Raw genomic sequence first — 23,328 nt, 5'->3', positions numbered from 1 at the left:
TGCGTCCCTCTCTCGGCCCTATTTCCGTTTGTTTCCTAAATCTGCGCCTTTCATAGCACCTTATATGTATCTAGCAGGACCTTTCACCTTCTAAGTGAGTGTCGTCATCACCACTACCCGGAAGCTAGGGTGACGCATGCGTGGTCTAGCCGAGGGAGATGGCGACGTTGTCGGAGTTGGAGCTCGAGAAGTCTGACGAGAGAGATGGCGAGGGAGAGGTTGATGATGGAAGCGGCTTTACTCTGGAGGAGGTGCTGCGCCTCGGAGGCACCAAAGTAAGAAAGAGGCCCTGAGGCGGCCAGGAAAGGGGTCCAGCGAGGTCCCTGCCTCTTTCCTTCTCTTTCCTTCCACGTGGTGGGAAAGGGGTGAGAGCCTTGGGTGAGCCTGGCTCTTTCCCCTCGGAAAGGATGTGCTTTAACAGGCGGAGTTTCTCCAGAAGTCGAAACAAAATAAAAGAAGTCGAAAAAAATAAAAAAAATCCTTCCAGTAGCACCTTGGAGACCAACTAAATTTGTTATTGGTATGAGTTTTCGTGTGCATGCATCTACAGATACATGAGATAAGAATCCAATATAAGATAAGATCTTGTATAAGTAGCTGTCTTATTACAAAAGAATTTCAAAAATAGACTGGAAAGAGAAGTTGCTGAATTGCAACTTATTACCAAACTTAAAACCATGGAGAGACCTGGTCTGAATAGAGACATTGGATTCTTATTATACATGATAAAGCTATTTTTAGCTATCACCCCTTGCTTTTTCCTGTAAGACCAAGTGCAGTAGTTAACAGTCGTCAACAGGTTTACCACACTTATCAGCCAATCACCCATTCCTACCACCCTTCTGAATAATACCCCCCCCCCCCAATATATATAAGGGACTGGTGACTTCTGTTTCAGTGTATCTGAAGAAGTGTGCATGCACATGAAAGCTCATACCAACAACAAACTTAGTTGGTCTCTAAGGTGCTGCTGTATGGAATTTATTTATTTTGTTTTGACTACGGTAGACCTACCTGTAACTTTCTCCAAAAGGGCATTCGCCCTGGAAGGAGACGTCATCTGTCTAATGTTGGCTTCTCACGTGTTGCTGTCTTTTCAAACTGGTGGAAATAAATGGCAGATCTGCTGCATGTGTAGCTTGAGGGGTTACACACATAGTATGTGGGCAGCGAACAATTTTTGTTTTCATTTTTAGACATCTCCTCCCTCACTGGGTTTTATACAAAGAGCCTTCTGGCCCCATGTGGACCAACAGATAATACTGTAACAGAAATGTGTGGCCACAAATTCTTATGTCATGACTAACCTGTTGTTCTTAATTTTTTTATATGCAGCCACTGATTAAGACAGATTTTTTTTCTGATTTTTGTGCATGGTTTTTAGTAAAACAAAAAATAAAAATCCAGCACTTTGAGAGCAGGTGGGACAATTCTTAATACTGGATAGTCCTTACATTGGTGGATATTTCAGAGGTGTGCAAGTAATTTAGAAGCAGTAATGGGCAATGTTGTCTGCGTATGTTATAAGCCTGTTTGCAATATTGATGTTTTATAATGCATGTACTGTCAAATGATGTTATCCATGAACACGTTGCTGAGACAACTTGTTACTTTGTTTTATGCAGCAAGATTATATCATGCTCGCTGCTTTGGATGAGACCGAAGAAATTGTAGATGGTGGGAAAAAAGGTGCCATTGATGATCTGAAGGATGGTGAATTGGAGGCATTTATAAAATCACTGGGTGTGAGCAGCTATTCAAAAAAATTCCTGGTTGCAGCAGATGAAGAAGAAGAGGGAGAAGCAGTTGAAGGAGAACAAGAGAAAGAGAAAGTCAACCAAAAGGAAGTAAACAAAACTACGGTAGCAAAAAAAGAAAACCAAGTGAAAGGAAGTAAAGAAAAAATAGAGTCAAGTAATGCCCAAGATAATAAGAAACAGTCAGTTCCCAATAGTGCTTTGTTGCATGGAACAAAAAAGGACAAGGAAGTAGACACTTTTCAGTTTCATGAGCGGCAGATACTTCTAATAAAACCAGGGGGCAAATGGTATGATCTGGAGTATACAAATGAATTTTCTACTGAACCCCAAAATCAGTCCCTTGTATCCAAGTATAAGGCTTTGGCTCAAAAGCTTTACCAACAAGAGGCAGACCTCTGCAAGAGTAAGGCAAATCTATGGAAAGGATCATCATCAGCTTGGATGAAAACTGTAGTATCATCAGGGACTCTTGCTGACAGAATGGCTGCCATGACCCTTCTTATCCAAGATGCTACTGTCCACTCACTTCAGTTCATAGAGACCCTGGTGAATCTGATCAAAAAGAAAGGTAGTAGAAGGCAGAGTTTAATGGCCTTGGATACTTTCAAAGAGCTTCTCATGACACATCTTCTACCAGACAATCGTAAGCTGTACACTTTCTCCCAACATCCCTTTGGCTCTCTGGAGCAGCTCTCAAGTGGCAACAGAGATTCGAGGGACAGGCGCCTGATCTTGTGGTATTTTGAGCATCACCTGAAGCACTGGGTGGCTGAATTTGTGCAAGTGTTAGAATCACTGAGTCACGATCCCCTGGTGGCAACAAAAACCCGTGCTCTTGCTGTTGCGCATGAACTTCTCTGCAACAAGGTAGAGGAAGAGAAAGCTTTTCTTGTGCAGTTAGTAAACAAACTGGGAGATCCTCTCAACAAAATAGCCACCAAAACATCTTATCTGCTAGAGACTCTGCTTCATAAGCATCCCAACATGAAAGGAGTGGTGTGTAATGAAGTGGAGAGGCTTCTCTATCGATCAAACATTAGCCCCAAAGCACAATACTATGCCATCTGCTTTTTGAACCAGATAGTTCTTAGTCACGAGGAGAGTGAGCTGGCTAACAAACTCATTACACTCTACTTTTGCTTTTTTCGGTCTTGTATCAAGAAAAAAGATGTGGAGTCCAAAATGCTTAGTGCTCTCTTGACGGGGGTGAACAGAGCTTACCCTTATGCTCAGACTAGTGATGGAAAAATTAAGGAGCAGATGAATACTTTGTTTAAGGTTTTGCACCTTGCGAACTTCAGCACCAGCATCCAAGCCTTGATGTTGCTGTTCCAAGTAATGGATTCTAATCAGACTATATCTGACCGATACTACACAGCCCTATACAAGTAAGCCTCACATACATTTTAATGTTTCTATTAAGTCGTGTTTTGTAGAATATTTACTGTTGATCAGTTTTTTATGGTTTTTAAGAATTTAAATTGTGAATATTGTGATGGCAAGAGAACTACTTTGTCCCCTTTTGCATATCAGTAGTTGCCCTGTCTGTTTTTGGCATTTGATAGGTAAACTGTTTTGCTTGACAATTCATGCCAATGTAGACATCTGTGGAGGTTCTTTGTTTCGTTTTGGTTATTATTGGTTTTCTCCAGTCGATTATCCTTTATTGAAGCAGGGTTGAGCCAAGAGCCTCCTGTTGTACCAGTTTTTCCTTTTCCTTCCTCTGAACTCCGTTTACAGACCAATCTTAAGTGGGGTGGGAATTGAAGTGGGAGATGATCCACCACCCATGGTGGCACTAGAACACGCTTCTTTTTGCCTTGTACTTCTTACAAACCCTTACTTTGCCTCTCCAGTTGAAATAAATGATAGATGTATGTCCATGGACCTTTCTGCTGGCGTAGTGGAGGACTCACCAGCAAAGGTCCCATCCACTATCCTAACCTGATTGTCTGAGTGTTAGGTTGCTCTGTGAATGCTTAAATAAAACAAACGTAGAGATCTGAAGTCCTACTTTTACCAAATTTTCAAAAACAAAAAGAGAAAAATAAAATAAAATGGGTTCTCCCCCCATTTTTCTGTCCCCATGCCTTCACATGTGACTAATTATGGGATATTATTCATGAAGCAGTGGTCCACTTTAAACTAGAGTGAGTAAAAAATAATAATTTTGTGTCGACAGTAGTAGTAAATGATGCAGCTGTCATATGTTGGTCTGTACCTCAAATTCAGAAGAATGAGTGAATTCATAAGCAGAGGTTAATGCTGATAATGGTTATATTGTTTTTGCAGGAAGCTGCTGGATCCAGGATTAGCACTGTGTGCCAAACAGTCTATGTTTCTCAACCTTGTCTACAAATCTTTGAAGGCTGATATAGTACTGCGCCGGGTGAAAGCTTTTATAAAGCGATTGCTTCAAGTCACCTGTGGTCAAATGCCACCATTCACCTGTGGAGCTTTGTACCTTGTGTCTGAACTTCTGAAAGTAAAACCAGGGTTACGAGTACAGCTGCAGGATCATGTGGTATGATATCCGTCTTATAAAGTTGTTCTTAGCCTGCCTTTGTAGAACTAGCTGTTGACCTCAATAAAAAAAAAATGCTTTCAATCCACAATTTTGGCTTTATATGCTATCCCTGGAATGTAACTTATCAGAGTTTTGCATGATCACCACACTGGTTTCATCTTAAAACTGATTCATTTCCTAGGAATCTGACGATGAGGAACATTTTCATGACCTTGAAGAAGCTGAAGAAGAGGAGGAAAAACTTGTAGATGTTGATGAAGAAACAAAAATAATAAAAACAGAAGAATCTGTGAAACCTCATGACCCAGCTTCAGGAGCTTCATGGGTACATCACCAAAATCTAGCAGGTAAAAATTGAAAAATTGTGAGTGAGATTCATCTGGCAGATGTTGACTGGAATGTTTCAGGTCCTAGTAGACGGTATTAAATTCTGCAAACTTTAATCTGAAGGGCGTTACTCAAAGGAAACTTTCCTTATTTAAACTTGTTATGTGGAGAGGATTGAACGGAGCCAGAGGAAGGCCATCTGCTAAAAGTGTTTGGGAACAGTGTCAGTAGATAAGACATGGCCAGGGTTATGGGCCATTGCTGCTGCTGTATTAACAACTTTAATGAGACATGCACTACTTAAGTGGTGTGTCCCCCTCCTCTTGGTTATATTTCTGTAAGTAAAAAGTGCTTTAAAATGTCATGTCTCATTCACTTCTCCACCCATCTTTTGAATTAGGCTGTTGTCATTTCCATTTTACAGAATGGGAACTGAAGCCATGAGACTTTGGCTGGGCTCACATGACTCCTCTCATGTCCAAGTCCAGAACTCTTACTTTCTTGTTCACTCTGGTTTCTGATCTGTTGTAGACATCTGGCAGCCCTGTGTAATAATGAGAATGTTCTTCTTTCAGCTGTAATCCCACCAGATGTTGCAATTGCACTAAAAGAAACTGGCTTACCTTCCCACTCTGCTATGTAAACCAACATGCATTTTGCAGACTGGGTTGTATGAAACTGGAGCAGGGCACAGATATTTTTGTTGTACCTTTTGTGGTGTTACTGCAGAAGGACTCTCCTGTCTTTAAAATGATCAGGAGAAGATCAGGAGTAGTTGATGTGATGCTCATCAGATGTTGCTCAGGGATGATGGGAGTCCACAACATCTGGTGGGTACGGGGTTGACTACTTCTTTGTTGGATAACTAGGTGTTCCCCTTTTAAGTATCTAGATCTGTTTGTCTTTGATGATACAAAACATGTCTTCTTTTTCAGGGGGCAAGAATTTGGGTAGCTATGACCCATTACATCGAAATCCTTCATACTGTGGAGCTGATAGAACAAGTTTTTGGGAACTAAAGAAGGTACCTTTTTTCATGAACACCAGGAATTTCAATGTGGGAGGGATCCCAGACAACTTTATTTTATTTTTGCAGAATTTTCCCTTTAACAGTGGGTATGGTATCGTTTCATTGAATTGGATCCAGAGTTAGAGTAGGCTTATTTAAATCATTGGTGTAAGTTAAGTCTCTTGGAGTTCATCAGACTCATTCTAAGTATGACCAAGTGTGGAGTCAACCTATTGTACAAGTTTTAAGAGGAGGGGAGCCTTGTTCAAAGATTAGTTCTGGCATCCCTCTTATGACTTTACATTGGAACAGGTCTAAGATAACTTCCTGGGACGCGGGTGGCGCTGTGGGTTAAACCACAGAACCTAGGACTTGCCGATCACAAGGTCGGCGGTTCAAATCCCTGTGACGGGGTGAGCTCCTGTTGCTCAGTCCCTGCTCCTGCCAACCTAGCAGTTCGAAAGCACGTCAGAGTGCAAGTAGATAAATAGGTACCACTCTGGCGGGAAGGTAAACGCCGTTTCCGTACGCTGCTTTGGTTCGCCAGAAGCAGCTTAGTCATGCTGGCCACATGACCTGGAAGCTGTACGCCGGCTCCCTCGGCCAATAAAGCGAGATGAGCGCCGCAACCCCAAAGTCGGCCACGACTGGACCTAAGTTACCTTTAAGATAACTTCCATCAGCTTCATCCAGCATAGACACTGCTCAGGAATTATGGGAGTTGCAGTCCAACAACATATGGAGGTCATCACATTAAGCCTACAGCTAGCTAGCTAGCTCTCTCTCTCTCTCTCTCTCTCTCTCTCTCTCTCTCTCTCTCTCCTCCCAGTAGAGGTTACTTCTCAACATAGGGGATGGTAAGATAGTGCTGCAAATCATTTAGATTGACTGCGTATCATGGGGAGTTTCCATACTTGCACCTGCTGCTGGAGCTAGTTCAGAGCCTGTCTGATGATTCATGTGATAAAAAATTCATGTGATAAAAGTGGCACTTAATGTTATATCTAATATGTGGAAAAGTCAGTTCTAAAAACTGCCACATGGGGAATCATGGCCCCTTGTTATCTGGCTTCAAAGCTACTTAGGTAATTTATATACTTCAGCTACATTACAGACCAACCAAGAAGTAAGGAATTAGTAACACATTTATTAACAGCAGTTGGAATGGTAATAGACAGAACTTTACTGGTTTACTGTAATCAGCTGATTATTATGTATTGCAAAACAACATGTTTAGTATTTTATCCCTCTGGTGACCTGTTTTTTGTTAGTCATGTCATGTTTTATGATTTACGTGTGTACAATTTTGTAGCAAGAAAATAATAAATAAATAAGGGGGGGGGAAACCTGGAGTGAAGGTTAAGATGTCCATTTAATCTGTTAATATGGTGCTAAAAACTTGTATTGGAATAAGATTTTATATTACAACATTTTATTTTTCCAGCTTTCAGAACACTTTCATCCATCTGTTGCCCTTTTTGCAAAAACTATCCTAGAGGTTAGTTGAATTTCTTACTTTTTTTCGCTACTTTGGTTGCCCTTTTGGGTGTCCTGTCACATGTACTTAATGATAGTTTCCAGACAGAAATGGGGGCAACAAGTAAATGGGGGAACCATTCTTGATACAAATATTTTTTCCTGTAGAAAACCAGATTGGCTAAGGTTTCCACCTTGCTACAGATACTTAAAGTGGGAGACAAGGCAGTCGTGTTTCTGCCTGTCTCCCACGTGTCCTGTTGTCCACCCCTTTCTTCACTTGTTGTGTGGCACACCTGAAATCCTATGTAGCAGAGCAGGAATAGCCACTGCTGCCTTCCCTCCACTGAAAGGGTTGTGTGTGATCCAGGTTTCAGAGAGGCAACCTATTTCCTCTTTTCCTTCGTCTGAGTAACATCACTTATTTGTCTGCTGAATCCAAACACATGTGATTCTGCTGCCACTTCCATTCATGTATTTCTTGATGCAAATTGACACTATGAATGTTAACTTTGTTTCAGGGGAATTACATTGAATACACAGGTGATCCTTTGCAGGACTTCACTCTAATGAGATTCTTGGATCGTTTTGTGTACAGAAATCCCAAAGCTCCTAAGGGCAAAGGTATGGACTCTATCGACATTTGTCAGGTGTAGCAGATAGGTTAAGGTTAATAACAATTAATTTTTTGTGTGATTTCTTGACTTTCTAATGCAGAGAACACCAGTAGCGTGGTAATGCAGCCAAAGAATAAACAGTCCATGAGTGATGTACGAAATCTTGCGGGTAAGTAAGGAGCTTTCATTCTAAAGTTTATAGTCAGTGGTACCCTGATCGTAAATACAATGCATTGTAAGATCCATCACTTTCAGTGGAAGATATTTGCACAATGAGTTTTATCCAATATTGTCATTCCATTCAGGAATGGAAGCAGGGCTAATTTTTGCTAGTTCCTCCTTCCTGCAGCCCTCATGCTGTTGTGGAGGGTCCCCCATCCCCAGTAGTAGATGAGGGAGGCCTTGGAAGGGGAATTGACAAACATATTCCCCCCCAAAATGTTGTGATCCATGGCATCAAACAGAAGGGCAATAAGATTTTTTTTTTAAGCATTTGGATGCAGGAAATAACAAGTGTTCCTTCGATGTAGCTAACACTCTTCACTCTTAGATGCCAGAAACCTTATTCCTTTTATCATAAGTGTATCATAAGAGTGAGTCGGAAAGACTATGGTTTGTGCAAGCACAAACTGTTCTATTTTGGGGAAAGCAGGCAGTAAGTCACCCCCATGTTCTTTCACACCTGGTTTGCTGTTTCAGCAAGCAGTTGGGTAAATGAGGGTTATAATTTCCTTTTTTCACACTACATCTCCTGTTCGTTCAGTATAAAAACATGTAAACAAATTTATATTGATTGTGTGAGTGGAAAACCAGAAAAATTCTGGAAGACTGTTAAACATAAGAAGAGCCTGCTGGATCAGGTCAGTGGCCAGTCTAGTCCAGCATCTTGTTCTCTCAGTGGCCAACCAGATACCGACGGGAAACCCGCAAGCAGGATTTGAGGACGAGCCCTCTCCCCTCCTGTGGTTTCCAGCAACTAGAATTCACAAGCATTACTGCTGCTGGCTGTGGAGGCAGAGCATAGCCATCATGGCCAGTAGACTTCAGTGGCCCTCTCCTCCATGAATTTGTCCATTCTTTTAAAGTCTTCTAGGTTGGTGGCCATCACTGTCTTCTGCGATAGCAAGATCTATAGCTTATCTATGTGCTGCATGAATTCCTTTTATCTTTCCCGACTCTTTCAGCATTTAATTTCATTGGATACCTATGAGTCCAAGTGTTATGAGAGGGGCAGAGAACCTTTTCTCTACTTTTCTCCATGCTGTGCATCATCTTATAAACTCCTATTGTGTCACCTCTTACTCGCCTTTTCTCTAAACTAAAAAAGTCCCAAACGCTGCAATCTTTCTTCAAAGCGAGTCACTCCATCTCCTCGATCTATTTTGGTTGCCCTTTTCTGATCCTTTTCCAACTCTGTAATATCCTTTTTGAGCTGGAACAATCAACATTGCACACAGTATTGCAAATGCGGTTGCATCACAGATTTGTATAATGGTATTACAATAGTGGCCATTTTATTATTACATTGAATTGAATCTGCCATCTTACTACTCATTCACTCAGTTTGGAGAGGTCCTTTTGGAGCTCTTGACAATCTCTTTGTTTTGTTTTGTTTTAACGACCCTGAACAATTTAATATCATCGGCAAACTTGGCCCCTCACTTGTTACTTCTAACTCTAGATTGTTTATGAGCAAGTTAAAAGTCCAGGTCCCGATACCAATCCCTAGAGGACTCCACTTTCTCTGTTTGGAGAACTGTCCATTTATTCCTCCTCTGCTTCCTACAACTTAGTCCTTAGTCAGTTTGTGATCTGCAAGAGGATAGCTATTTCAGAAGCAGAGACCTCACATTAAGAAAAAAGAAGGAAGGGGGTGATGTTATTGGATACAGAGTTCATTGTTAGACTCTCAGAAGTAGGATTCAGATGAACAGTTAAGGCTTTAACTCATTAACGTTACGGCTAAGGATATTCATGTTATGTAAACACCAGTAATGATCTAATATACAATAGTGGTTTTGTGGGACCTCTCAAATTTCTATTTGTAATCCATGTTCCCATGGTATCCTATAACTACATTTCTTCTGCCTAAGTGATCTGAGCAAGAAAAATTAAATTTAGCTTGGATTATATAATAAATTTACTTGTTCTGATTCTGTTTAATATTAAGTTATTTTTTAATTTAAAAGTTAAATTCCTTTTACATTCTGAACTTTTGTGCTCTGGGTTCCCCCCCTCCCCATTTTTTATAAATTGGGTGGGTGAGGGAGGGGTATTCATTTTGCACAGAGAGATTTAGTTGATCTCACTGGATTGATTGGTTTTGAAGCTAGCAGCCCTAAAGACATTGCTTAGGAAAAATGTGTATGACATGGCATTTGAATAACATTTATAGCAAGTTAATTTGATAAACAACCATCAGTTCTTTATTATTTTATTTCCAGTGAATAGCAAGGAATTCCTTGCCCAAGATGAAAGCAAAATCCCAGTAGATGAAGTCTTTTTCCACAGGTATTGACATCTTTGATTGATACTTCCATATGTTCATTGCTCTTAATTTTGTTTCCTTTGGGGAGGGTTTATTCTTGGAGACACTTTCTACTGTTGTGAAATTTTTACTGCAAATCACTTCCATGTATTTTTATAGGATAGGGGGATCACGGCTGGGAAAAACTGATATTTCAAATTACTAGATAAGATCATTGTGGAGGAAAAATGCTTTTTATAAAACACATCCATTTTTAGACAACAGTTCCTTGGATTGTTCCATACATCACAGCAAAACAGCAGGGAATTTGCCCAGAATAACTGTGCTGTTATGGCTCATGTTCTTCCATCAGGTCAGCAGCAGCACCTGTATCTATTATGGGATGCAATGGTTGGTTGCTGGTGATTCTGTTTTAGCCCTGGAGAAGGCAGTGTACATACATCTGCTTGCAAATAAGACAACTGCTTATCTAGTCTTATATGACCAGAATAAGAATCTGGAAATGGCAGATTGGCAGATGTCTGGCGCATAGCTAGCCCCATCTGTATAACCTTTTGGGAATGACTTGTCTGTTAAAATGGATATGAAGGAATGGGCTTTTTTGTGCTGAAATGGGAAAAATGCTAAGTAAGGTAGGAGATGTGGGAAGATCATTACAGCTGTTTGAACGTAAACCAGATCGATTTTATGTTATCATTCATGACATTGTGGCACATCAGATGTTTATTGTAGTGTTTTACCATGGAGGAGGGGGAAGGTTATATAACCCCCCACAAGCGCCATGTGGCAGCGTGACTTTCTGTTAGCGTTTGGAAAGAAATGCCCCCACAGTAGCCCTGAACCAAAGGCTCTTTTTGCCAGCAAATGAATGTTGCGACATCACAGTGTGATAAATCAACTTGCTACCCTGATATTACAGGGTGGTACTAGCCCAGTTATCTTTATAATACAGGAGTGGGAAACCTCAGGCCTGGGGACCATACATGTTCCTCTCGGCCTCTCCATCTGGTCCTCATAATGTTCCCCAGGCCACACCCTTCACTTGGCCTGCTTTGCAACCCAAATGTTTTTGTCGGGCTGGAAAGTGTCCTTGAATTCTAATGCTTCTTGTCTGGTTAGAACATAGAGAGGGGTGTGGGAGTCTGTGTAGAAACCAGCCTAAAGTACAAAGATGAAATTTACATGAATTGCTCTTGAAAGGTTGTTGCAATAGGAAGTAATGACTTTAAAACAGTAGGAAATTGCTTGATGCTTAGGCAGGTTTAACGTCTCGAAATATCCTTATTTTAAGTTCATCAAATCTGGATGTCTTAATAGCCATGTTTTATACGAATGTGAAAACATTTCTTTTTAATACGCAGATTTTATAAAAAGTTGGACTTGGAGAAGGAGAAAAGGAAACCTGCGAGAGATGATGAAAGTGTGGAAGATGTGGATGATGAAGAGTTTGAAAGAGCTTTAGGTAAGACTTGTCCCATCCTGTCCCATTCTTCACCCCAACCAGCCTGTAGTTAATCAAAGAGATGTAGAGGACTTTGGCTTCCCTTGAAGACGGGTAGTAATCCTTTGGCAGTTCTTCTAAGATTGGTCAGTAGATGGAACTCAAGGTTATGTGAATTTCCAGTTCAAAGATGTGGGTGGGGAGATGAGCCAACTCAAGCTAAACAGCTGCTTACACTACAGTGTTGACTGGTTGCTCATCTGGTTTTTGCTCCTCTAATACTTGGCAAATTCCAGATTTGGTCTTGGTCTTGTTGGGTTGTTAGGTGGCAGCTGCTTGATGAAAAAATATAGGGCACATTGCAAATTATAACAAATTGCACCTTGAAACAATTTGTTTTAAATACCAAATCAAAATGTTTTGATTTTGCCACCTTCTTTCTTTCAGATTCATTTGAACATGATAGTTATTTTGATACACTTGTCAATGAGGACCTTAATTTTGCTGAGTAAGTTTTTTTTAATGGGAATAAATAAAGATATGAAGTTAAGAGTTTCTGCATGGGCACCATGAACGACTTGATAAAACAAATAGAGTAAATGGAGTGTATTGTGTATGTGCAGTATGTCACAAGGCTCTTCTAAAACTTTGTGCTCTGTGGGAAAAAAGTTTGTTAAATATACCTCAAGTGTATTCAGAATCCCCCTTCCCTCCTGAAATATGACTACATTACTTCTGCAATTATGAATCAACCAAATTACAAGGATGTTGATGCAATTTCTGTGTAAAACGAACAGCCAGACTTCATCTCCCTTGATCTCCTTAGTCATGATCTAGTTTTGGGGAGGAGGAGATTTGAGAACCTGAATTGTGACTCCTAGGGGTGCAGACAGTTGTGAAGATCAGGGCACCTTCTTCCCTTTTCCTTGGAAAGGGTTTGTATTCTGCCTTATCTTCTACACTGGCCTGCCCAGTAGTAACTTTTGGACCCCCGGGTGTCATTGTACTTAGCATGGCCAATAGTTGAGGATGATGGGAGTTGAAGTCCAAATGCATCTGTAGGGCTGCAGGGTCATCCGCCATACTGTTAAGTATGTTGTGGATCAATCTAGCTGCTTTCACCCTGCTGCCTGGCAAATATACATCTCTATATAGCCCTACAGATGCATATATATAGGAGAGATGAGAACCCTGCTGCTGAATGGGCCTGAGCTAACTTATCTTGTAGGTTCCACTCCCATTAGTATTCCTTTTTCATCCGTAGGCATGTATTAGGAGGGTGGTGTAATCTACCTGTTACTTGCAATCAGGTAGTAGTTTAGAGTGATGAAAACTGCAACCCAATACACACCAAGTGGGAATAGGCACTACTGAAAACAATGAGGTTTAGAATTGCAGAGTCAATGGCATGATGAGATATATCTTCTGAGCGATTGAGTGTGCTACTTTATATGTAAACATGGATTGAAGTAGTTCACTCTTAAATGAAGGAATCTCAAAGGAAAGCTCAACCACATTCAGCTTCAGAGACCAGTTTTTTCACTTTGGGTTCCTTCCCCCTACCCCATTTCCACTCCCTCTTAGCTGAACAGTTTGGCAGCACACAGCACTTCCCCCTTGCTGGCTCAGAAAGCAGGCAAAGTGATTTTCACACGCTCATTGTATGCTGGTGTTCCCACTGCCTGAAATTTCATACACTCTGAAATGTTACTATTACAATAAAACAGGCTTTTGGGTGGCATACTGATACGCTAGGATCTTGGTATATTATATAAGGAGTTTATAGCAGATTTCATTTAACAATTCCCTTGTTATTTAGCATTGTGAAAATATCTGCAGAGTACTTTATGAACTCATTTATTGTGGAAATACTCTTGTTATGTGCCTGATAATTTTGGAGTGACCCTATGGGCATTCATCAAGTAAAACCCCATAAACCAGCTTTGCAATTTGCTATTCCTAGAGCAGGCAGTTTTACTGTTCGAAAGAGAATTGATCAAGTAATGGTCTAGTATTTTGTAAAGCTGGTAACATTCTGTGCTGTATCCAGTGGTATTGTCCTGTTTGCACAATGTCTTTTGCTTCCCTAATGGAACTTACCCTCCCACCCCCTGTAAAATCCCCCTAAATCTATTCTGGGGCATGCAAGGAAAGGAGATGAAGTGGGATTATTCTATGGATAGAAACCACCAAAACCTGTTTAGTTATGGTATATGCATTAGTTTAACAAAATTTGAGTGTTTTGTTTATAGACTAAACTCTGTATTGCTTGCTGTTTGTGATCTTTCTAAGCATTATGAGAAAGTTGGATGGCTGGATTTTCTAAAAGCTTTTTAAATTGTATTTTTAAATCAAATTCTAGTAATATAAAAAGCAAAGGGAAAAAGAAAAGCCAAAATGATGAGGAAGCATTGGATGATTCAGACGATGATGATTTTGACGACCTTGATGATGAGGAAGTGTCTTTGGGTAGTATGGATGAAGACTTTAGAGAAGATCTTGATGAAGATGGAGGGACTTTTATGGATGTCTCAGATGATGATAAAGCTCCAGGTAAAAACACGAATGCACTTACTGCCAAATTATTAAATTGCTTGCTTTGTTAAAACACAGATTTTAAATGCCATAGGTAGGTAGCTATTTTTAAACCTACTTGTTTCCTTAGTGTTCCACCAGATATTTATGTGATTTAGCTGGAGCAGAAGACCACATAAGTTAGATGTTGTGGTGGACAGATCCGAAGGATGCATGTGCCAAGGCTGATAACGAATCATGAGAAATAAGTGTTGCACCTGCTCTTGTATCCTGTAGAGCAGTGTTTCCCAAACTTTAGTCTCCAGCTGTTTTTGGACTATAACTCCCATCATCCCTAGCTAGTAAGACCAGTGGTCAAGGATGATGGGAATTGTAGTCCAAAAACCGCTGGAGACCCAAGTTTGGGAAACACTGCTTAATTTCATGTTAACATTGGGTCACATTAACACTGTTGACTAAAGTAAAATGACAGTAATTGGACCAAGCTGTAGTATTTTTATGTGCAACAAGCATGGTTGAATGAAAGGTGCTGTCCTATTGCATTTTCAGTATTCAGAAACACATGTAGAAACATCTGAGCTGACTAGGAGTAGCTGTTTTGTGGAGTCTGTTCACAGGAAGTGAGATAACCACAAGGTTTCAGGGCAGTTGGTTACTTTCTCTGTACGAAAGCGGAAAGTGTTTTCATATCGACAAATCATCCGTTTTATGATGTAGCCTGAGTAAAAGTTTTAATAGCTTTCCTTTTTGATAGATGACAATAAAGAGGAGCATGTCAAGCCTGCCAGTAAGAAAGGGAAAAGAAAAAAAGAAATGGATTTTGCTGGATTGATGAAAGGTAACATAAAGACCTCTTAATATTTGGTAAAAACTGAGACAGCCTTGGGTGTCAGAATGCTGAGGGGTTTTGTAGCAGCCTGCCTCTCCGCTAGAAATGTGACTCGTCACTAGTTTGCTGTCTTTTCACTCAGAATTGTGAAGTTTCTGAGAGCGCCAGGGGTCTGTATTAGCTGTGCTGGCTACATATAAGGCACTTGAGCTTCAATCCTATATCCTCTTTCCTAGTAGTAAGCCCCACTGAACTCAGTGGTATTTACTTGTGCATTGATTTGTATAGGATTGCACTGGTCATTAATAGACCCATTAAAGGAAAATGACGCAAGAGACAGAATTTACTCTGCAGAATTTACTCACCTAATCACATTGACTTTTAACATTCTGTGTTGGTTAGTGTCCAAAAATCTGCATGTCCAGTTTGAGGAAGGAGAGGTAGGAATGAACTATAAGGTATTAAGAAAACCAGAGCAGTGTGTAGTTGTTATGGGAAGACAACATGTGGTAGTGATAGAAAGTGTGACACAGTACTGTATAGAAAGTGCACTTATTCTTTGTCAAGAAATAGTTATTTGATTTTCATATCAGACACAGAAAACCAGGTGGAAAGGATTAGTTCAGTTTTCAGCAGGATAGAGTTTTCTTTCAGCTGTACACCCGAAGTCTTATAGAGATGACAAAGGATAACTGGTTTAGAACTTGATTTTAAAAATGCAATGGTTAGATGATATTTGCCCAAGCTCTTAAAGAACTAGCATGTAAATCTGCTAAGGTACTTTATAGTTAGCAAAATCCCTTTCCTTACCTAGAGGAATAGTAAGTGGTAGTCTGTTTGATACCAGGGACAGTGCTGTCAAGAAAGTTAGAGATCATTTGTTTATAAAACATTTGTTTATAAAACATTGAGAAAATATTTTTAAAAGGATGGAATTTTGAAATATAGCACCTTGTTGCAGATAGTGTAGAAGAGCCTGAGAAGTTCTTCTTGGGAGTCTCTTCCTGTTTCCTGCTCAAATCCATTCCCCACCCAACAAACACTTTGCGTTTTGTTCTTCATGTAGAATAAATAAATGCTTATTAATGTTTTAAAGGGTCAAAAGATAACAAGAAAAGAAAGCTCAAAGACACTGGCATCCTTGCTACTGCAGAAGAAGTAGGTGCCACCAAGTTTTCTATTTTTTAAAATGTCTTTGGTCTGCTGTTTATCAATGTACTAATCATTGCCTTTCTTTTGAAGTTTGGTTCCTTGCTGGATGAAAACATTGGGTCCAAGTTTGATAGTATTGGGATGAATGCAATGGCTAACAAAGATAATGCAAGTAAGTGAATTTCCCCATGTTCAGCAAATATATTTACCTGTCAGGCATTCCAAATGCTCATGTGATGGTTTTAGAAAGGCATTTCAGTTAGTTTCATTTGAAACAAATGGAGGAGCATATTTATTTGATTTCTATCCTGCTCTTTCTCCCAGTTGTACCTTCTCTTCCCCAGTGCCGCCCATGTGCACTGCACACTTCATGTCCCCATCTGTCCTGTGTTGAGCAGGAAAGTCTGAAAAGAGCTTCTAAGTGTGTTCTGAAAGGTGCTTCTAAATGCCTTCTAGGGATTCCTGCTCAAGAGGAAGTTGATTCACTCCAGTGCATTTAGAAGCCCACTTCAGACCTTCATGTTCAACTCGGGAAGGTGGTTGAGATGCATCTGGAGCACACAAAGCCTTCCCACTTTGAGCCTCATGGGATCCTGCTAGATAGGAATCCAGAGGGCTTAAGATTCCAGTTATATCCTCCCATATCCAAAAATTACATGGATAACCCAATTCCAGTGTATTGCATTATTTATAGGATGTCTAGAAAGTGGCATTTGAACCTTACAGAACATGAGAGAACTAACTCTGGATGGACTAACTGTTCAGTCTACTAAAGTAGAATTAGACCTTTGTGTATTATCTACAGCTGCTCTCTTGCAGCTTTCTCAAAAAGAGAGCTGCATGGTCATCTGCAGAATCTTGTCAATTCCCTTTCCCCCAATTACTACCTCCCACTGTGAATTTAGCTTAATTTTGTGCAGATTATTCTTGTCTTAGTCCTGTAGTCTAAAACACCATTTAAATTTCTGAAAAGCATTCTGCATCTAAGAAATTACAACAGGCCTGTAGTACAAGTCAACTGCCAGGGTAAATTTGCCTGCACTCTTTGGCCAGATGAGAGCCTGTGCTGTATGGCAGCTTGTAATGACTGTACTAATGTTTTATGCAGCATTTTCAAGCAGATTATTGAAGATAGGTCCCCTAAGCATTCATACATCGAGTAGGGCTGAGTTTGTCACCTGTAGACAAAGTGGATCACAATTGGTATTTAAGATACTATTGGAACATCCCAAAATGGAAGTGAGCCACTAACTGCTATGTTGCCCAACACACAGAGAAGTATTGATTGAGCTGGTAGCACAGTAACCAAACCTCCTTAAATGCCTATTCTAGGTAACCTTTTTGAACAGACTGTCCAGCATGCTCTCATAAGTGGGCACTCATACGAAGCATGTTAAATGGAATTTGAAATAAATTGCTTGGTTATGCACCACCACCTAAGATTTCAGGGGTGTGTGTTTGTGTGTCAAACAAATATTGTGCTCCATCCCTTTTATGCAAGGATTCCACCCTGTGCTTTAACTTACCAAAAAACATGCTTCTTTGGAAGCTATATGATCAACTTAATTTGCCAATGGTACAGTGGATGAAATTTACCAAAGGCAATTCGTTTATGGAAATTCCAGTTGTACATGGTATGTTGCTGGATTTTGGGCTCTTGCTAATAACTTTTTAAAAATCCTTAAGTTTGCATTTGTAGAAAACTATATCATGATTAGCACTGAATCTTTAACTTGATATAATTCATTCCTCGTTGGCCCAAATTACATTTAAGTTTGAAAAATGTAAGTTGTTTGAGACAAGATGGACTGTTGAAGGTGAGGAGGGAACTTTGTATTTATTTGTTCATAAAGCATTTTGTGTTTTTTAGGACAAAACATAGCAGAGAGTTTGTCGGTCATGAATCTCTAACTCAGGCAGTATTCTTTACATCCATAAAACTCAGTGCCAGATTTTCCCAGGATGTAGTCACTCCAAACTTATCTATGTGCTCTCTGTCTTCCTCCATTAGATGTCAAACAGCTCAGGTGGGAGGAAGAACGCAACAGGTGGATTCACAATAAGGATGTGAAGAGCATCATCAAGCAGAAAAAGAAGTTTAGACACAAAATGCTGAAAAACAAACACAAAAGTAAAAAGACAAGAAAATAAATATGAAGATATTTAATGTAAACATTTAAAAAATATTTCTACTTACAATTAGCTTTTGCTGATTAACCATGCTGCTTGGTCTTTCTCCCTTTTTTCGTGAAAACCAGCGTATTCATTACATTTGTAATAAACTATGAAAATAGAAGAGTTTTTTTTATCTTTTGCACAACTGAATGAAGATTGACTTTTGAAGATCTAATTTTGATTGAATATATCTTTCTGATAAAATTGTAGTAGGATTTCCTTTTTATCTGCACTTGAATGTTGTTGTTTTTTTAAAGTGTTGGGGGAAAAGAATTACACCAACATTAATTATCACATACCTTCTAGGATGGATGGGTATCTCCTATGCATTTTTTGTCTGAAATCTGAGAAAATAAAAACGTTAAGTTTGTAACAACAGTACAGTGCACAAGATTTCAGTCACAAAAATTTAAGTAGTGTACATTTTATTACATGGTGGCTACATTTCTTAGGTTTTTTTGGCCAGTCATAAATACCTGTGGTAATCTTACAGGTTATGCAGCAACTTGGTTGTTTAGCCTCCTCAGGCTGCATTTCCAGTTGAAGACTTGCAGAACTTAGGCTTGTCACATTGGGCACAAAAGTTGAAAAAGGGAAGGCTATCAGACTCAGGTATACTTTAAAATCTTAGTGGTAGGAAGTCTTAAGATAGCACAAATTAATCTCTTAAGACATTGAATCACTGGTCTAAAACATGACAGGGGGATGTATAAAGTTCTCATTGTTTGTATTGAGATCCGCAGGGAGGGCAGTGCCTTGCCCTTCGGCTGCTCATATCCAGAATGTGCCCTACCTTTCACTTTAAAAGTGGCATATTGGAACTTGTCATGGTCTATCTCAGTTTAAGGAAGAACAGGTGGTGGTGGTTGTTTTTTTAAAGGTGTGCCACAGAGTTCTATTACAATAGTAACTCAAATTCTCCTCGTCTATCCTGAGCATTACCAATGTAACGCTCCTCGTAATGTGCAAAAGTATCCATGCCAGATAAAGCATGGAGGAAGCTTTTTTTCCGTTACATGAATATACAACTCCACCCAAAGGAGCCCTGTTCTTAAGTTAGTCAGTACACAGAAGTGAAAATAGGATGCCTGAACGTGAAATATCAGTCTTGGTTGGGAACAAAGACCTGTGCATATCAGCGCTGCCGAATCAGCGCCAGGCCTACCCATGACAAGCAGGGAAGATCTGAAATAAGCTTCCACACATTCTTCCTTGATTGCAAGTACATGCTTCTGTGCAACTGAACCTAGAAACCTCTGTGCAACTGAACCTGTGCAACTGAACCTAGAAAAGTGTTAAACTGTGAAATGTGCATACCTGGCATTGGCAGGGTTTGTGTGTGCAGCCCCATGACCCCTATGCAAATAGATGTTTTCTATTCAGAGACAATGCCTGTGAAAAATTGCTGGTGACTGGTAGTATGATACATGACAATCTAAACAGGCTAGATCCTTCTGGGTTGGCGCCTCCGGTAATGGCGGAATTCCTCTGATCGGGAGGAATTTGCCTTGTGGAAATCCGGGCCTGGCCACCATGGCGAAGGCGGAGACCCACTAGATCCTGAGACCTAGTGTAGTTGAAATAATTCCAAAAACTGAAGAGCTGTTCCAAACAAACAGCTTAACTGCTATATCAGGAATTTTGCAGTAACATTAGAGAATGTTCAAGGAAAACTTCCCAATAGGCAATGGATATAGTTGCCCAGAGGGGACGCGGGTGGCACTGTGGTCTAAACCACAGAGCCTAGGGCTTGCTGATCAGAAGGTAGGCGGTTTGAATCCCCAAGACGGGATGAGCTCCTGTTGTTCGGTCCCAGCTCCTGCCCACCTAGCAGTTTGAAAGCACCTCAAAGTGCAAGTAGATAAATAGGAACTGCTCTGGTGGGAAGGTAAACTGTTTCTGTGTGCTGCTCTGGTTCACCAGGAGCGGCTTAGTCATGCTGGCCACATGACCCAGAAGCTGTCTGCGGACAAACACTGGCTCCCTCGGTCTATAGAGCAAGATGAGCGCCGCAACCCCAGAGTTGTCTGCGACTGGACCTAACCTTTACCTTTTTATAGTTGCTCAGTAGATAGAATGAATGTAAATGAGTGAGTTCAGAAAGGATGTGTAATTATGTTGGTTATAATACAAATACTGAAAGTCCTAGTGTGTTTTCTAAATTTTGCAAATGGAAATATGCGACTCTGCTTAGTTTTCCATTTAAGAAATGAACTAGATTTCAATGTATATCCTACTTTTATGTGCATATAGCACGGATATTCTTATGACTGCAAATTCTCTGGTCAATACGCTCTGTGGATTGACGGTTATTTGAAAAAATAACGAGACATATTGTTTGTTACCTTGATTATTATCCATTTTAACATAGAGTGCATATGCGCTAGCAACTCCGATAATTTCCACTAATATAACCCCTTTGAAAATCTTCCTTCCAAGCTCAGGATTCATGGCACAGCTAGTCCCAAGTTCTAGAAACAGAGGGGAACAAACATTTCATTAATGACATAAAAATGTTATCAGAACAGGAAATAACTGATTTGTATATATGGTTTGATCAGAGGGATACTGAAGTATATTTGAAGAGAGGCCCCAACAGGCTATCAAAGCAGAAGAGAGAACAAGAGGCAGGATTTGCTTTCCACTTACTGTGCTCTGCTGAAAGTTCCAGTGCCTTCTCTTAATATTGAACATGTACTTATTCAGACAGTCATCCTTTGCTACATGGAGAATGCTGACAACTGTGTAGCAGCTCAGAGGCTGTGCTGTGAATTAAGAATCCATCAGTTGCAAATTTAGCTATGGCCTTTTAAGTTGAAAATTTAGGTGGCCTTTTAAGCATACAACTCTGAGTCTGCGATAAGGGAAAACTTAACTTGACATAGCTGATTTTTAAAATCATGAATGAGAAGTACTTTGAACAGTCTTTAAAACTTTGGAATCTAAGGTGTAACGGTAAATGCAATTTCTAGAGTAGAGTAGCTGTGACAGGCTATTTCAGCAAACAAAAGGAATCTTGTGGCACCTAAAAGACTAAATATTTTATTATGACAAGCTTTCAGAGGACTAGTCAACAAAACCCAATGTTTAAAGTGATTGTCTTTGTTGGAATCAAAGTAATGAAACATGGTAAGGTTCCTGTCTGTTGAGGATTCCGTACATGACCTCAGACACTACTGGTGAGGTTATGTATGGTTGATCCACTTACATGTTTATCATGGATTGACTGTAGAATAAAGGGATGGTGTGCACAGGTGAACCAGTTATTCAGCACAGGTGACACTTTCAATTTATCCAACTTGAAGACAAAAACAATATTCAATAGACACTTTGCAGCTTGAGCCAAGAGCTGAAATTAAGCACATATCCACTCCAGTGTACAGGGAACCAAACTGTAGCCATACTTCAGAGGGCTAACTGGGATGGTAACTTAGCAGTGTGATCCTAACCATGAATTCAAATGAGGTGTACTCCCTGGTAAATGGTGATAGGATTGCAACCTTGATTTCCTACATGGAATGAATTTATGTGCTGCAAATGGTATACCATCCTATGTGCAGTTTGACACGAATGGTGAACGCACGTCTATTTTGTTGCATAATAATAAAAAATTATTTGTACCCCACGCATCTGGCTGGGTTTCCCCAGACACTCTGGGTGGCTCCCAAAAGAATATTAAAAACAGGATAAAACATCAAACATTAAAAACTTCCCTAAACAGGGCTGCCTTCAGATGTCTTCTAAAAGTCAGATAGTTGTTTAATTCCTTGACATCTGATGGGAGGGCACCACTACCTAGAAGGCACTGCTAATTGCATTTGTTTGTTGTTGTTTAGTCATTTAGTCATGTCCGACTCTTTGTGACCCCCTGGAACAGAGCACACCAGGCACTTCTGTCTTCCACTGCCTCCCGCAGTTTGGTCAAACTCATGCTGGTAGCTTCGAGAACACTGTCCAACCATCTCGTCCTCTGTTGTCCCCTTCTCCTTGTGCCCTCCATCTTTCCCAACATCAGGGTCTAGAGGGCTGCATTATCATTTAAGGATCTTGTAAATGATATCATTTAATAATCTTGCAACGTTTTAAAGTTCTGTGGGTTTTGTTTGGTATTGCATATGGGTGTTATTTCTTTCCCCTTCCTTTTCCCTTCCCCCTTTTCACATCTTACTTTAACCTGTGCAATTATACACAAACACACACACAATATTTATATATACCGTGTTTATGGAAGACAATCTTACTCGGCTACGAGTGATCGCCAAAGAATGAAGATTTATATATAAATCTGTATATATAGTTAGTTAGACAGAACTGCAGGGGATCAACTAGAAGCACAACCTGTGCAATTTCCCTTACAGAAGTCACCTGAGCATCCAATGGGCCAGTCTAGGCAGCCAAAGGCAGGACAAGAAGCATCTCTTCTCCTCCCCATGGAACTGCTATCGGCCTACCCTCGGCTGGTCACTTGACTTCAGCCCGCCCCCCCCCCCAACCAGCAGAGCAGACAAGCTAGGAACAAAAGGACTTCCTCCTTTTTTGTTTCTTCCTCTTAGAGTCACTAAGACACAAAGGCTGCAGCCGTACCTCGCCGTCTCTGCTCCGCTCCAAAGGTGCGAGCGGCGTTTTACCGCCGGTAACAAACGCACCGCGTCTGCCCGTGCGTAGTCCAGACCCACTTCCGGGTGGAAGTGCCGAGGCACGCATGCGCATGGGCGCGCGGCAGCTTCCTTTCGCGCATGCGGTCATCCTTCGTTTCTTCTCGCCGGTGCTGGAGAGTTCGCGCTGTGCTCCCTCTGTCGGTCCTGCTGGGACTGGTCGTGTCACTGTGCTACCTGTAGGTGGCAGTGTAACGCAGCTGTGTCCTGCCGATCCGCATAGGAAGGGGCAGCCTTCCCTGCTACCAGCGGCTTCAATCTAGAGTGCAGAATTTCCCGCCGCAGCTGAACATAGGAACGTCGGCAGCTGTGATCTTCTGCAAACTCATGGAGCCAG

The 23,328-nt window shown here is 40.6% G+C and overlaps 2 protein-coding genes across 5 annotated transcripts; one reads left to right on the top strand and one right to left on the bottom strand.

The window, feature by feature from the left end:
- The first annotated feature begins 27 nt into the window (after positions 1-27).
- On the top strand, positions 28-18,457 carry CEBPZ (CCAAT enhancer binding protein zeta). The gene is made up of 16 exons (XM_081905032.1): positions 28-275; positions 1,626-3,148; positions 4,053-4,284; positions 4,469-4,634; positions 5,550-5,638; positions 7,068-7,121; positions 7,621-7,723; positions 7,817-7,885; positions 10,161-10,227; positions 11,566-11,666; positions 12,093-12,153; positions 14,008-14,198; positions 14,935-15,018; positions 16,106-16,167; positions 16,252-16,333; positions 18,173-18,457. Exons 1-16 carry the CDS (start codon positions 159-161, stop codon positions 18,310-18,312), a joined length of 3,141 nt encoding a protein of 1,046 aa, XP_081761158.1. The 5' UTR covers positions 28-158; the 3' UTR covers positions 18,313-18,457.
- On the bottom strand, positions 17,980-22,944 carry CEBPZOS (CEBPZ opposite strand). Of its 4 annotated transcripts, none has more exons than XM_081905070.1 (5): positions 22,921-22,944; positions 20,682-20,807; positions 18,636-18,680; positions 18,359-18,443; positions 17,980-18,273 (listed from the first exon to the last, which is right to left on the bottom strand). In XM_081905070.1, the coding sequence occupies exons 2-4, from the start codon at positions 20,785-20,787 to the stop codon at positions 18,361-18,363; spliced, it is 234 nt and encodes a 77-aa protein (XP_081761196.1). In that variant the 5' UTR covers positions 20,788-20,807; positions 22,921-22,944; the 3' UTR covers positions 17,980-18,273; positions 18,359-18,360. The 4 variants fall into 4 exon arrangements, with proteins under 4 accessions (XP_081761196.1, XP_081761194.1, XP_081761193.1 ...); XM_081905068.1 differs by lacking the exon at positions 22,921-22,944 and adding an exon at positions 22,702-22,803; XM_081905067.1 differs by lacking the exon at positions 22,921-22,944 and adding an exon at positions 22,675-22,781.
- Between the last annotated feature and the right edge of the window lie 384 nt (positions 22,945-23,328).

Source organism: Podarcis melisellensis, assembly GCF_964234715.1.
Source record: "Podarcis melisellensis genome assembly, chromosome: 3".
In the NCBI taxonomy this organism is placed as follows: Eukaryota; Metazoa; Chordata; class Lepidosauria; order Squamata; family Lacertidae; genus Podarcis; species Podarcis melisellensis.
Note: the sequence above shows the minus strand (reverse complement) of the source record. Positions and strands in the feature narration are given on the sequence as shown.